The following is a 15,354-nucleotide window of genomic DNA, read 5'->3' on the forward strand; positions in this document are numbered from 1 at the left end:
TTGAGATCCCTTCCATGGCCTCTTGTTGCCTTTGGAGTAATAACCAGGCCCTTCAGGAGACCCGTGGCCATGGCTCCCTACAGCTTCCCACTGTGCCTGCTTGGGCAGGTTATGCGCTTTGCTCCTGCTCTACTTGACTGCCAGCCTGCTTAGCACCCCCACTCGCCCCCCACAACTCGCCTTCTTGGTTAGCTTCTCCTGAACCTTGTCCTTCCCTCTATGACCCTTAGCCCACCTCTCAGTCTTTGCTTGCCTGATTTGTATTCTGTGTCACTCTGCCTCTGCCACTTGACTTAGCCCCTTACGGAACTGGACTCTGTGCCACTTATTATTTTTTTTTGTTTTGCGGGGTAGGAGGGATTGAACTCAGGCACTTGACCATTGAGCCACATCCCCTGCCCTATTTTGTATTTTATTTAGAGACAGGGTCTCACTGAATTGCTTAGCACCTCACTAAATTGCTGAGGCTGGCTTTGAACTTGCGGTCATCCTGCCTCAGCCTCTTGAGCGGCTGGGATTATAGGCATGCACCGCTGTGCTTGGCTTTAGTGGCACTTATTGATAGACCAGTTTGGATATAGTTTTGTACTCAGCCTGTTTAGTGATTGTCACTAAATGCCAGTGTGCTTCTGTTGAGTCCTAAGGTGACAGATGTTGCAAAGAAGTCTGTTCTTGCAGTTGAAATGGACTCAGTTGCTGCAGGAGTGCTGCTGGTGCAGAAGTGACTTCATGTAATGAGAACGTTATGTCCTTGCTGAGTGTCTTTGGGCCAGGTGTGCCAGTGGTTCCTTCTGGATAAATCAGTCTGGGAGGAACCAGATGGATGGATGCATTTATGTGGTGTGGATGGATGCTGGCACAAGTGGGCAGGACTAGAGGTGGCTGAAGAGGACACAGCCAGAGTCACATCAGGTGCAATCTCAGGAGGGATCTGGGGTTGGGGCCTAATCCAGGGAGATTGCCAAGGTTCTGGTACTGGGACAACTTAGCAGAGGAACTTTGTGGTTCCTATGAGTAGACTTTATTTTTTAGAAAAGTTTTAGGTTCACAGCCAAATGGAAGAGAATATACAGAGGATTTCCAGACCCCTTGTCTCCCACCATCATCTCCCCGCAGTTAGCACCCGGTTCAAAGTGGATCATTGCCACAGTTGACTAAGCCGCATTGACTCCTCATCACCTAGTCCACAGGCTACATTGGGGTTCACCCTTGGGGGCCACATTCTGAACAGATGCACCCTGACGTGTGTCCCCCATTGTAGTGTCATGCAGCCCTCCGAGCACCACTTGCTTTTCCTCCTCCCCCTGAGTGCCACTGCTATCTCACTGCCCCATCCTTCTGCTCTCTCCAGAGTGTCCTGCAGGCCGAAGCCACCACATGTGCCTTTTCAGACTGGCTTCTCACTTAGCTGAGACTTGCGTTTCCTAGGTGTCCCCTGGCTGCTCACTCTTCTTTCCTTTCTTCCTCTCTGCCTGCCTCCGTCAGGACCTGGAGCAGAAACTGTGCCTGCAGGAGCAGGATGCTGCCGTGGTGCGGAGCATGAAATCTGAGCTGTTGCGGCTTCCCAGGATGGAGCGGGAGCTGAAGCGGCTGCGGGAGGACAATGCACACCTGCGGTGAGGAGCTGGGATGAGGCCCAGCCGCTTCCAGATGCGACTGGGGTTCATGGGGTGGGTTTGTCCCCTGTATATGTCGCTGTGGGAGTGACAGTTTCTGGCCTTGCAGGGAGATGAGGGAGACCAACGGGCTGCTCACAGAGGAGCTGGAGGGGCTTCAGAGGAGGCTGGGCCGCCAGGAGAAGATGCAGGAAACTCTGGTTGACTTAGAACTGGAGAAGGAGGTAAGGGTTCAAGTGGGCAAGCCGTGCCTATGGGACTGTCCTTAGCCCTCTCCAGAGGACTCTGGCCATTTCCATCTTGTGCAACAGCTGGTTACCTGTAATGTATTTATTGTCATGTGGGTGTGGTAGGAAGAACAATGGCCCTCAAGGGGTCCATGTCCTAATCCCAGAACCTATGAATGTGTGTGACAAGGTTGGATCTGCCAATCAGCTGACCTGTAGTGGGGGAGGATCCTGGTTGTCAGGTGGGCTGCATGGTCTCAAGGAAGTAGGAGAGGAAGACCTGCCTGCCATTGCCAGTTGTGAGGGTAGAGGCAGCAGGTGTGGGCAGCCCTAGAAGCTGGAAAAGACAATAGATGGATTCTCTTGGGAGCCCCTAGAAGGAATGCAGCTGGCCCACACCTGAATTTTAGCTCAGTGAGAACTAAGTGGGATTTTGGGCTTAAGTATTGTAGGAAACTGTGTTGAAGCCACTGAGTTTATGCAGTTTAACTCAGGGCTGTAGAGGACTGGCACAGAGGGTGTGCCAGCAAGGAAATGGCACACGTTGCCTACATGTGAGGACATGATGGAGAGCCATGCTGGGTGTTTTCTTCTGATCTGTCATTGTAACTTACCAGTGACGCTGTGTGGGAAAATGCCATTGCTGTACAGTATTGGAAAGTCAACTTGTGGTTGGAGGAGGAAATGGAGCGTCAGTGTCCAGTGAGTTTGGACCAGAGCTGAGGATTCCTGGCTCCTGCCTGGAGTTTTTGTCCTTTTTACTGCTTCTCCTCAGTCACTCTGTTGCTGTTCTACCCTGGTTTGTCTGACATGCTCCACGCCACTGTTCCAACCATCTTAACCATCTTTGGCCGCCCTGAATTACACTGGCCACTTCCTGACCTGGGGAGCACTCTTTGTCCTTTTTTGGAGCTTCAAGACAGCTTAGAGCCATTTGGGGCCACAGAGCCCTCTGAGCAGCTGCTGCGGCTGTTTGCCGTCAGTGGGGCCTTCCAGGGCGGCTCCTCCTCAGAGGTAGCTTCTGTAGGAGTGTATTGGAAAGACGACTGTCAGCCAACTGCTCTTCTCTTTTTCTCTTGACATAGTTATTTTTGAAATTGTTTTAAGATTTGGGGGTTTAGAATCACATTGCCTGTAGTTTGAAGTCCTGCTGTGGATGCTTGCTGGCTCTTTGACTCTGGGCCAGTTCCTTAACCTGTTTTTCTCTTCATCTGCAGAGTGAGGAATAGTGACAGTGTCTGCCTCATGTCAAGTGTTCAGAGCAGGGCCTGGTGCATAGTAACTTGACCAGCACTGGCTGTAGGAAAGTTAATAACCAAGCATGTGCTTGGTACATAGAGGAGATCTGGAAATACTCAAATGAATGGTTTGTAGTAGCACTCTGCTGGTTATGGGAGGAGGTGACAGGAGGTCAAATCCAAGTGGTCCTTCCTTCAATTGCTTCAATTCCAGAAGGGCAACTTTCTGGGCTTTGGGCCAGCATTGAACGGGCCCATTCTCATGGGGCTTGCTGGTCCTAGTCTGCCATAGGATTGGGGAAAATTTGTCTGTTAGACTGAGTCCATCTGTCTGGGGCTTGGCATCCGGAGAGGTACTTGGGAGAGGGGACAGGTGAGTCTTGCACCCTGGGCACAAGAGACTGCAAAACCTTTGTACCCTCATGTTCCTTGTAGCTTGCTGGATTCACACTTGGATATACAGGTCCAGGAAGGAATGAGCTGTGTGCTGCGTAGCTTCAGCAGCTGGGAATAATAGCCTGATTGCTTTGGTGCATCCTTGGAGCAGCCACACATCTGAGCTCAGAGATAAGGGCAGATCCTTCCCTAAGATCGGGGGCTTAGTGTCTGTGTCATGGTGTTTTTGTGCCAGTTGTCTGACACATGGTGATAGGAGACCTGCCTATACCTGTTTTTCAGAGGCTGCTGGCAAAGCTGCAAAGCTGGGAGAATCTGGACCACACCATGGGCTTGGACCTCAGGTAGGTGGGCGCTGTCCCCCATCCCTACCTCTCTGGGTAGTTGGCTTCTATATTGACAAGGCAGCCCTGCCTCTTTGTTCAGAGTCCTTTCCAGGTAGGCGTAGGAGCTTTAGACCCACCCTGCCTGTGTTTAGTGAGGCATTTCACAGTGGGAGGGAAAGGGGACTGATGGACTCTTCCTGTCTAAGTCTCAGTAATGCCTTCATTGAAAACCAGATGTCCTTGAGCAGAGCAGGGGCAGCTGTCCAATCGCCTTGCATTGTCAGACTTTGTTAGAGGACTCTGTACATGCCCAGGAAGTAATTGCTTTTGGGAGAAATAATTTCTTTTGTGTGATTGTAACCTGAGAGGTTGGGGATTAACTGGATTTAGGGTTAAGCCATGATAGTGGATGTTGTCCTACTCGGGCCCCTGGAGCAGCCTCTGTAACTAGTCTGTGCCAAGCTCATTGCCAGTGGGTGGGTGGAGGGATTCAGAATGGGCTGCATGTTGGAGCAGCTGGCCATCATGTTCTGACACATACAAAGGGCAGAGCTGTTCCTGTTACTAGTCCCATCTGTCTTCTGTCCCGTCTTTCTGGGTACCACTGCTCATCTGATATAGCACTGGCTTTGTGGTCCTCTGCCTGTTAGCTGCTGTGGCCCTCTGCAGATTGATTGCCTCCCAGCCTTGGTCCAGCTCCCCCTTCTCAGTTCTCGATGTGCTCCAAGTCTCAGGGAGAGTGTGGATTGATCCTTTTGAATGAGTCATTGGACCCCAGAACACAGGCCTGTGAAGTTTAAGGAGCCTTTTGTTTTATTTGCTCAGGGGATTGTAAAACTTGTAGTTTCCTGGTGTCTTTCCTGCTGCTCTGGGAAAGTGAGGATTGAGACTTACTGAGCTGTCCTTTGCTATAATTATACATCGACTGCTGGCTCTGGAATCTGCCACCTTCTGATTGGCAATGTTGGCTTCAGTTCTGTTCCTTGACAATGCCTCTTGATTTTCTTTTTGTCTTGAGAAGTCACAGAGGACAGACCAGGCTGCTGTTTCCTCTTGAACTCCACCTGCAGAATCTGGGCTCATGGAGAGCTGGCCCAGCAGGGCTGATGCCGTCTGTTTCCTTCTGTTCTCTGAACTTGCTAGGTATCCAAATGGGTCTTGGAGCTTCTCTGATCACACGACACATATCCATTTCTTACATTTCTTGTAAGGGAGATAAGAAGCCCCTTGTGCCTGATTGGCTCTGTTGGAGAGGTCTGCCAGCAGCTTCTAGCATCAGTCAGATACGTGGAACTGATGTGGCTGGCTGCCATTCTGACCAGAATGGCACCAACTTCTCTGTCCAGGTTGGAATGTCCAGCTGCTCCTTGAACCATTTGGACCCATCCCTTCTGTCTGGAGACCCTGTTTTGTGGCTGGCATGAGGGCGGGCTGGTTCTTGGGAGGCCACATGCTATGTGTGTTGTTCTTCCTGCTGTCCCAAGTCCCTGGCGGTGGTGCCTGTTGCCATCCTGGGGCTGGGCAGGAAGAAGGAGTGGGCACTGCGGGCACTGTGTGTCCCCATCTAGGGCAAGTGGATCTGACCTTTGCCCCTTAGCTAGTGAGACCCTTACCAGGGGCCACACCACTCTAGGCCCCTCTTATCATGGCTGAAAATGAGCACAGTACTTCTCCCACTCAGTGCTTGTGAAGTAGAGCCAAATCACATCCTTAGGACATGCCTCAAGGTGTTACTGTCCTTTTGGAAGGCAGAGGGGTGCCATCCTTACTATGGTGGACCCTTGGGCTCCTGAGGTTCCCTTGCTGGGGGGCATCTGTGAAGGGCAGGTCTTTCTCCTGCTTCATGTGTTGTGCCTGGTTCTCTTTGGGCTGCTGTGGGGGCCTGGTATCTTGGAAGCCTCTGTGCTACTTGCTTACATTCCTGCGCCCCCCACCACTGCCACCCAGCTGTCTGAGCACCCACTCTCTTGGGGCAGGCTTTGAGCTCAGGTGATTTGAGCGCCATGGTTATGCTTGTCCTGTAGGTCTGGAATACAGATCAGCTGCATTAGATGAGGCCCTTCATCAGAGTCACCTAGAGTTTGGGCCCTGGGGTGCAATTCAGTGTTAGAAAGGTGTCGTTAGCATGCATGAGGTGTTGGGATCAATCCTTAGCACCAAAAAAGAAGAGAATAATTTCTCCACTTAAACTGGATGTGGTGATGAATACCTGTAGTCCATTACTCGGGAGGCTAAGGCAGCAGGATCTCTTGAACCCCTGAGTTTGAGGCCAGCCTGGGCAGCATAGTGAGACCCTGTGTTTAAAAAAAAAAAAAAAAAAATCATCTGGAGTTTGGAGAAAGTAGATTCCTGGGCTAAGCTCAGACCTAGTAGGTCAGCCTCCCCAAAGGCTGGGCTTAATATTGGGGTGACCTTGAGAACTGCCATGCTGAGGATTTTGGCTTTTTTTCTTTTCTGGGGAGGCAGGTTTTGGGCAGTAATTAGGGCTTTCTTTGTAGGGTGGGTGATTCGGCAGAGCTTTGTACTTCATGAGATTGAAGCTGGTGTCGGGAATGGGCACCAGGGGAGCAGGGAACAGTTGAAGCCCAGTGCTCTGACTTCGGGTCTTTGCAGGAGCAGTTGCATATTTGCATGTTTACACATTTGTGCAAAGACACATGACTCAGTACCAGTTTAGGGACCCACCACCTGAAATCCATCCAGGGACCTGAGAAGGTCAGCCAGCTGTCACTGAGGAAGACTATGTGGAAGTGGGTTTTGGTCTCTGACATTTAGACTGAGGCTCTGCCATGATTTTGGGGCGTGTTTGTCTCTGGCTCTATGGGTTCCAGCCACCACTAGGTGGCACTACCCCCTTGGTGATCTGACTTTCCTCTCCGAGCCTTGTGGGCACCCTTTGCAGCCTGTCCTTGGGCCATTTGCCCTCCCATAGAGACTTTTTCATTAACACCAGGGGTCTGACTGACCAGGGTGCAAGGGTTCTTTGGTCCCAGTTTCTGCCTTTTCTGGGGTGGGTGGGGGGGCAGGCAGCAGCTCTCGCCTGTCAAGTGCCTGCCCTGTCCTTGATGAGTCTCTCTAGGGGTCTTGAGCCCTCTGGGGTCTGTGTGCTTCTGGTGCTGAAAGCAGGTACTATCAGAGTGGGTGCTCTTCTGAGAGCTGAGGTCTGGCTTTCCTGAGATTGTCAAGGGATGTGTGGCTTCAGACTCTGGCTTAACATCAAGTTCTCTATAGTGTGACAGTGATCACCTTCCCAGTTTGGGATTTTTTATGTCTGAGAAGGCCAGGGCTGGGACTGGGGCTGTAGCTCAGTGACAGAGTGCTTGCCTTGCATGTGTGAGGCACTGGGGTCAATCCTTAGCACCACATAAAAATAAATAAATAAAGGCATGCTGTCTATCTACAACTACAAAAATAAAATGAAATAAAGTAAGATAAATAAAGCCCAGGGATATTAGGAGAGATGGTTGGGTGAGTTGGATGAGTTGGCTGGGGTGGGTCTTTTGGCACAAACCATGAGGAAGACACTTTGGGCTGAGGTACTGTGTCTGTCATGTGATGATGTATCCAGTGCACAGGGTCACATGGGCTAGGTGCAGATTAGGCTTCTTGAGAGTCCCAGGGAGAGAGGGAATGGCAGTGTGTGTGTGATGCTGTGGCATGGGGTGACAGGGCCCTGTGACCTGGCAGGGATGGAGAGCATTGGTGCTAGGAAGCATGTAAGCATGGTATCCTCATCCTGAGGGGCTTTGAGAGTTTACTGAAGGATTCAGCACAGTGTGGGGTGGCGACATGATGAACTTGGTCTTTCAAGAGCTCTGTCTAGGGAATGACTTGAAGTATGGAAAGTGCACAGTTGGAGGCGGTGACCAGGAAGGACTGCCTGGGGCCCTGATGGAATCGTGGAGACGGGCTGGTAGGAAAGATGGAGTGGAGTCCATCCCAGGAACGCAAGGGTGCTACTTTTTAGAAAATGATTTGAATAGGATTAATTAATAAATTATTTTAATAGAATAATCCTGTTGACACATTTCAAGATGAACAGAAGTATTTGTGAAAATTTAACAATTATGATTGAAACTCTCAGCCAGCTAGGAAAAGAGGGGAAATTCCATAAGCAGATAAAAGCCATCTATAAAAAACAACAATGAATATAATATTGATAGACTGACCACTGCCCTGACATTGGGGAGGAGGCAGAGCTGTCATTGTACTGAATGTCCTCGCTGTGCAATCAGGTAAGAGAAAGAAAAGGTTAGACAGGCTGGATAGAACAAATGAAACTGTCTCCATTTGGAGACAACATAATTATTTATGTCAGAAGTCTTGAGGAGTGAATAAAAAAGTATCTAGGGCCAGGCAGAGGGAGGCTGAGGCAGGAGGGTTGCAAGTTCAAGGCCATTCTCAGCAATTTAGTGAGACCCTTTCTCAAACAAACAAAAACTCTGGAGGTTCAGCTCAGAGGTAAAAGCACCCCTGGGTTCAATCTCCTGTATTACTCCTGCCCCTCAAAAAAGTACCTGGACCAATTAGAGAGGTTAAGAGGGTCATAGAATGCAGGAACAATATACAAAAATAGATTATATTTCTGTGTACTAGCAGCAAATCATTGGAAATACTGTTTGTGTTGTACTGTTTACAATAACATCAGAACCCAGTGGTGCATGCCTATAATCTCAGCTACTCCAGAGGCTGAGGCAAGAGGATCACAGGTTTGAGGCCAGCCTAGGCAATCACAGATTTGAGGGGTAGAGGGGGGCACTGCGGTTGTAGCTCAGTGGTAGAGCACTTGCCTAGCATATGGAAGGCCCAGGGTTCCATCCTCAGCACTGCAAAACAAACAATCTACATGTAAAATACTTAGGGATAAATTTAACAAAATGTTTAAGATCTGCACTCTGGAACCCATAAGATGCAGCTGACAGTAATTAAAGATGACCTAATAATATAGGGAAATGGAGAGAAACTATAAGAGGAAAAAATAAACTCCCTGTGCTCTCAGCACAGCACTCCGACACCAGCTGTGGTTTTCCACACAGCAAGCTGTCCTCCATGGACACCAGTGAGTGGCCGCAGTTCAGTTCAGACACTGTCTACTTGGAGTTAGTGTCAGATTCCCCCAGGTAAAAGGCTAAGGAACCTTCAGGTGTGCAGCTGTCCGGAAGTTCTGGATGCTATCATTTTGGTTTTTTGGGGGCCTTCCTCCGTAGGCATAATCGATGGCATCATTGACCATTGTGGCCAACAACCTGCTGCTCTCTCCTTTGTGGAGGGTGAGTGCCAGCCTGACATCCTGCCTTGCTCTTTCTGGTGAAGTGCCTCATCCTGAAGTTTCCTAGGGCAGCCTGTGGCCAACTTTCTCATTAGCATACAAAGGACCATTATCCCTCTGGAGATTTCAAGGGTTTTAGGAACTGTAAGTCAGGAGACAGTGAGAAAGACCAAATATGTTCCACAGCATCATGGAGTGATCATGTTTGTATTAGAAGAGCCAATATTGTTAAGATGGAGGTTCTCTTGAATTAATCCTTGTATTCAGCACAGTCTCAACAAACTGATTTCTAAAATTCATATCAAAACATTCAGGACCTAGACTAGCTGTAACAATTTCAAAAAAAGGTAGAGGGCCAATTTCAAGGCCAGCTACAAATGTAGTGTGTTAAGAGAGTATGGTATTGGTAACTCAGTGGAACAGAGTGGAAAATTCAGAAATAATTCTAGAATGCAGTATCAGTAGATTTTTGTGGAAAGTGTAAAAAAATTTAGTGGGAGGTGCCAGGCTCTGGTGCACACCTGTAATCACAGTGACTGAGGAGGCTGAGGTAGGAGGATTGTGTGTTCAAAGCCAGCCTCAGCAACTTAGTGAGGCCATAAGCAACTCAGTGAGACCTGTCTCTAAATAAAATACAAAAAAGGGCTGGGGGTGTGGCTTAGTGGTTAGGTGCCCATGGGTTCCATCCCTGGTTCAAAAAAAAAAAAAAAAAGAATTTTGTGGGAGAACAATAATCTTTTCAACAAATGATTGTAGAACAATAGTGTGTCTGTGTGTGGATGTGGTGTGAGCCTGAACACTCACCTCACACTGAACACAGGATTTAACTCAAAGTGGGGCACATACCTATGCATTAAAGCTAGAACTTCTGGAAGCTTGTGTTTGGCAAAGAGTTCTTAGGACATACAGAGCATGAATTATACATGAAAAAATTCGATAAATTAGACTTCATTAATATTTAAAAACCTCTCAAAACACACAAGAAAGTAAAAAAGCAGATCATGGACTAGGAGAAAATATTTGCAATACGTGTACCCAACAGAAGACTTGTATCCAGAACATACAAATAATACTTACGAATCTATAAGATGACCAGATTAAAAAGGGCCAAAGAGTTTGAACAGTTGCTTTACATGAGAAGATATATGCATGGTAAATAAGGACAGTGAGAAGACGCTCAGCATCATTTGTCATTAGGGGAATACAAATTACTCATGTTGAAATACCACTACGTACCCAACAGTCTGCCCAAAATTAGAAACACTGGCCCTCCCAGCCGTCGGCAGCGATGGGGAACAGCCAGACCTTGTAAACGTTGCTTTTGGAACTAGGAGATGGTACAACCATTTTGGAAATGTTTTGGCAGCATTTTTTACAATTAGAACATGACCCAGCGATTTTACTTTTAGATATTTACCCAAAAGAAATGAAAGTATGACTTCGTGAAGGCTTGTACAAGGATGTCCTAGGAGCTTTGTCCCAACTGCCGGTAGGAGAGAGGAGAGTTTACCATGGGCTGCCCACACAGTGGAAGGCCACCCAATAGTGAGGAGCGCAGAAGCATGTGTGAGCCTCTGGCTGATAGAAGGAACTTCAGCTTGGACTGTACGACTGCATTTACTTACAGTGTTAGAAAGGGCAACGCTGACCTGTAGTGATCGGAAGCAGGCCAGATTTCTCTTGAGGGCACAGGGAGTCTTAGGGTGCTGGGAATATTCTAACGTGAGGGAGGTGCTGGCTGCATGGGCATGTGTAAGTCAGGACTTGCGGTGCTGCAGCTTTAAAATGGGTATAAAAGAGATCTTGAAGAAGCTGATTTGTATGTTGGAAAGCTTTTGGGGGTTACTTGGACTGGACTAGAGAGAAGATGGAGCTGCTGTTTAGAGTCAGCCTTGTTTTGGGAAGGAGTCTGTCCCTTAGCTTGTTGAAGGCCATGGCAGCCTGAACCTCCTGGGGGGCCTTTAGTGCCAGGCTTCCTCAGTCTGTCTGGGTCTTTGGGGCTTAGGGCACTAGTGCTGTGGAAGTGGCATTGGATGAGTAGTGGCAATGTGGACTCCAGGCGTCGGCTGCAGAAAGGCAATTTTGCATGATTGCCTAAAATCAAAAACAGTCATGTGGCAAATGTGAGTGGCTAAAATGAGTAGTGCGGCGTGGTCTTCATCCATCACCTCCACCAGGGGTGCTCAACCAGGGCTGGCTGTCCTTGCCAGCTTCCTAGCCCTGGGACATTGTGTTCTAATGTTCACGAGTGCCAATCACACAACAGTAGAAGGGACAGTTTCCCTGTGCATCTTTCCATGTATCGCCTGATAACTTTCTCGTCTGTCTTTCTAGAAGCATGCGCAGGTGCAGCTTACTGTTTGTGCATTCCTTCTTTTTTAGGTGGGGCTTTTTCTGTTTTGTTGTGCATCTGTTTTTCACCTAGTTTTTGTATTTTGGTGCCTGCAGTGAGTAGCTACCCAGGATTCCATTGTATGAATGGACTCTTATTACCTTCAGTCCTCTGTTGAGAGACAGTAAGGTTGTTTCCAGTTTTTCCCCAATCAGCAACGCTGTGTTGGTTGGATGAATTCTTAAAAGCAGAATTTTTAGTTCAAAACATATGCACATTTGAAATTGATAACTCGTTCCAAATTGCCCTTCAAAACTGCTGTACATTTCAATCATCATATGTGAGTCTCATTGCTTAATTGGGGTAATGTGCTTTCGAAGGTTCTAGCAGATTCGGAGCAAGTCACAACAAAGTGAGATGAGCAGGCATCTTCAGTGGCTTGGCTTTTTAAAAAATTGATTTAGCGATTCTTATTGAGAGAAGAGCCTTATTAAATAGGCATGGAGTGGGGCTGGGGATGTGGCTCAAGCGGTAGTGCGCTCGCCTAGCATGCGCGTGACGCTGGGTTCGATCCTCAGCACCACATACAAATAAAGATGTTGTGTCTGCCGAAAAACTAAAAAAAATAAATATTAAAAAAAAATTCTCTCTCTCTCTCTTAAAAAAAAAAAAAAAAAAAGGGCTGGGGATGTGGCTCAAGCGGTAGCGTGCTCACCTGGCATGCATGCGGCCCGGGTTCAATCCTCAGCACCACATACAAACAAAGATGTTGTGTCCGCCGAAAATTAAAAAAAAAAAAAAATTAAAATTCTCTCTCTCTCTTGCTCTCTGTCTCTCTTTCTTTCAAAAAAAAAAAAGGCATGGAGCGAGCGTCGGGTCCCTTTGTAGTCAAGTCTCTGCTTTACAGAGAGAACAATTTGCCTGTGGCCAAGATACCTCTGTGGTTTGGCTCCTGGTCCTGTCCCTTTGTGCCTGAGCCTGGCCTTCTTTCATATCCGCTGGTGGGCATCATACCTGTCAGGTGCATGGGGCTTGCTGGGAACCCAGAAGGGTGTGGAGGTTGATGGTGTAGGGGGATGGAGAGCAGGAGGTCTATGTCAGCTCTGAAGCCTGGCAGCTGTGACCACCTGAAACTGCTGACCCGTCACCAGGAGTCAGTGGAGAACCTCCAAGTGCTGACCTGGACATTTTCCCAAAACATTTGTAGCCTGGCCAGATGTCAGGTTTTGGGGACCTGCTTCCCTGATGTGTGAGACCAATTAGAAGGACAGCAAGGGGGAGTGCGTGGTCTCCTTCTAAGGAAGGAGCTAATTGACCCGCCGGGATGCTGTCGTTACCCTGATTTGTGTGTTCATGGTACATAATTACCAGGGCTTTGGGTTGATTAGTGCAAGGAGCTCTGTTGGTGCTTGGGAAGGTGGGTGAGCTGTCAGGTGTCTTGGCCCTTTGTCACTGGTCTTGGCTTGGTTTTCTTTGAGGCTCAGAATCAGAAAAAGGGGAAAGAAACGCTCGATTCCTGGGTGCTTGTGGCCCTTTCCCCTGCTTTTCTTTTGGGCTCTCTCTTCTTAAAGTTAAAAGTCCTTAACTGTGAGCTTTTCCTGTCAAGCCCACAAAATAGTGAGGGAGGGACCCTCAGGCCCCTTATCTGTAATGGGCTCATCCCCACACCCAGGAGCCCCGGAACTGAGGGCTTCTTGAGCTAGTTGACAGCTCCTTATGGGCTCAGGCACCTTAAAGGTCAGCCTATTCTCCTGTGGTAGAACTGGCTGCTTGCTGCTTTCTGTTTGGTTGGCTTTCTTTAAGTGCTGTCCTTTTAGCTGTTTGGGATTGAAAGGTAGGCCTTGTCTTCAGAGCCTTGGTGTGTGCATACAGCAGGCATTCACTGGTGTTGGGAGAGGGAGAGGGGTGCTCATATGTTAGGCGTGGTACAGGCTGGAGCCCTCATCTCCCAGTGGGAAGCAGAGCAAGGGGAGCCCCAGGGAGGCAGCCCATCTGCTTCTTTGCCCCTTGTGAAGTTTGGGTGCCTGTTCTCGTGACATTGGTGGCCACCCTGATGTGCTGATGGCTTCGAGAGGGGAAAGACAGGCCATGGCTGTTTTATTCAGGTTGAGTTGGGCAGGCTGGGATGGGGCTGTCCCCTCTGCTTGTACTACACCCTGAACAGGCGTAGTGGCAGGGTGGAACATGGAAGAGAAGCTTTCCAGGAGAGACGCCTCCTGTGGCCCAGACAGTTGTGTGCTCTGCAGGGCGAGTTTCTGCCCTGGAATTGCTTTATACTTCTTGTTTTGTTCCTGGTGCCCTAACCTCTTTCTGGGGCTTTCCTCCACGTTTCGAAGATAGGGCTCTTCTACTGTGTCTCCTTTTAAATTGAGATAATAAAATCTAAAGCCAGATGGTGAAAGGATTTAGCTCCTGGAGGCTGTGATGATTCCCAGGGGATTGTATTGGAGGTGCAGTGGCATTTCAGATGTCCAGGTTGGTTTTGCCTCAGCAGGCACCTGCTGGGTCCTGCCACTTGTTGGCTCTTCCTTGTCAGCCGCAGGGTCCTAAGACCTCTTTGCCCCAGGAAAACACGGAGAGCCTTGGAACCCAGCATGAGAAAGGGTCAGTTCACTCAGAGAAGCTGTGTGTGGGGGGTGGTGGTGGTGGTGGTTGCAGTTGACAGAAAGTTGAAGCCAGCTGAGCACAGGCTGTGCCCAGGTAGCTTCCAGATGACGTGTGGCCTTTAGAGGGCCAGTGTCTCGGGCAGGTGTGTTTAGGCCTGGCTTTCCCCTTAAGCCTTGAGGCTGTGAGGGTCACCCTGGATCACAGGGCCCTGAGCCATGGTGTCCTTCCTCACAACATCCTATCACTTGCATCAGAAACTACAAGTCCTGCTCACGCTGTCCTGCCTGTCCCAGCTTCCCATGCTGTCCTGCCGGGCCAGAGCACATGTTCCCTTGCTGTTGAACCTCCCAGACCTGGTGCCCAGGTCCCCTGCCTCCTGAGCCCTGCATTGTTCTGCCTGGGAATCAAGTTCTGGTCCTTCTGAGACAGGTGGGAGGTGCAGCAGGGGTTGGAGGGTGGCTGGCCACTGTGCACACTGTGGAAAGCTGGTGCTGTGGAGCAGGTTGTTCAGACATATCGGGGAACAGGTTTGTACTAACAGCTGTGAAATGAAATGATCATTTAAATGGCAGGCACAGGGCTGTCTGAGAGGTTGCAGGGCATCGGTGGTCTTTCTTGTTCTCTACACTTTCCTTTGTGATGTTTCCATTGGATCTGGGTGCAGAGCTCTGAGCTGCCCCTGAAGCCCGAGTTCCCATGTACATTTTGAGCACCTGCAAAATGCCTTGTTCTGCATAAGCTCTGCAGCCTGAAATGCTGCTGGTATCTTAGGAAGGAAGTCTAGGCCTTCTGTGTGTAGGCTCTTGCCAGGCAGTGGGGCCTGCTGAGGCCATGGGGCTCTTATCTGATGAGGATCCCTGAGGGATGAAAAGGAGGAAGATGAGGTGAATGAGGCACCTGACTACAGGGATGGTGGGAAACAGCATGGGCAGGTGTGGAGTGATTTGGGTGGAATAGGGTGCTGTCCACAGGTCAGGTCAGTGGCGCTGAGTCAGCATCATGCATGGCCTGAGTGAAGCTTTGCTCTCATTGAGACCTTCTGCTTCCCATCATGCTGACCAGCGGGAACATTGAGATATACAGAGGCTTTGGGGGCTTTGTCGTCAGTGACCATAGTGGAGTTCTCTGTCTTATTCTTCCTAGTCCCATTGGACTCTGGTTTAAAGTACTTTGCATTCCTGAGCAGGTCAAGCCATACGTGTTGGGTTCTTTTTATGGCCTGGATGTGTCTATGTGTAGATCACTTGCTTTAGTGAGCTTTCTCTCACTGTAACAAATATCTGAGATAATCAACTTACCGAGAGAAAAGGTTTATCTTGGTTCATAGTTTTATAGGTTCCAGT

At 49.0% G+C, this 15,354-nt stretch overlaps 1 protein-coding gene across 5 annotated transcripts in view; it reads left to right on the forward strand.

The window, feature by feature from the left end:
* Positions 1-15,354, forward strand: part of Mad1l1 (mitotic arrest deficient 1 like 1) — a 357,731-nt gene that overhangs the window by 13,246 nt on the left and 329,131 nt on the right. For all 5 annotated transcript variants that reach the window (XM_027922766.3, XM_071605258.1, XM_027922768.3 and 2 more), the window contains exons 7-9: positions 1,486-1,616; positions 1,726-1,840; positions 3,760-3,821. In XM_027922766.3, coding sequence (XP_027778567.1) covers positions 1,486-1,616; positions 1,726-1,840; positions 3,760-3,821 — 308 coding nt within the window. The remainder of the gene's footprint in view (positions 1-1,485; positions 1,617-1,725; positions 1,841-3,759; positions 3,822-15,354) is intronic.

Source organism: Marmota flaviventris, chromosome 19 (genome assembly GCF_047511675.1).
Source record: "Marmota flaviventris isolate mMarFla1 chromosome 19, mMarFla1.hap1, whole genome shotgun sequence".
NCBI lineage: Eukaryota > Metazoa > Chordata > Mammalia > Rodentia > Sciuridae > Marmota > Marmota flaviventris.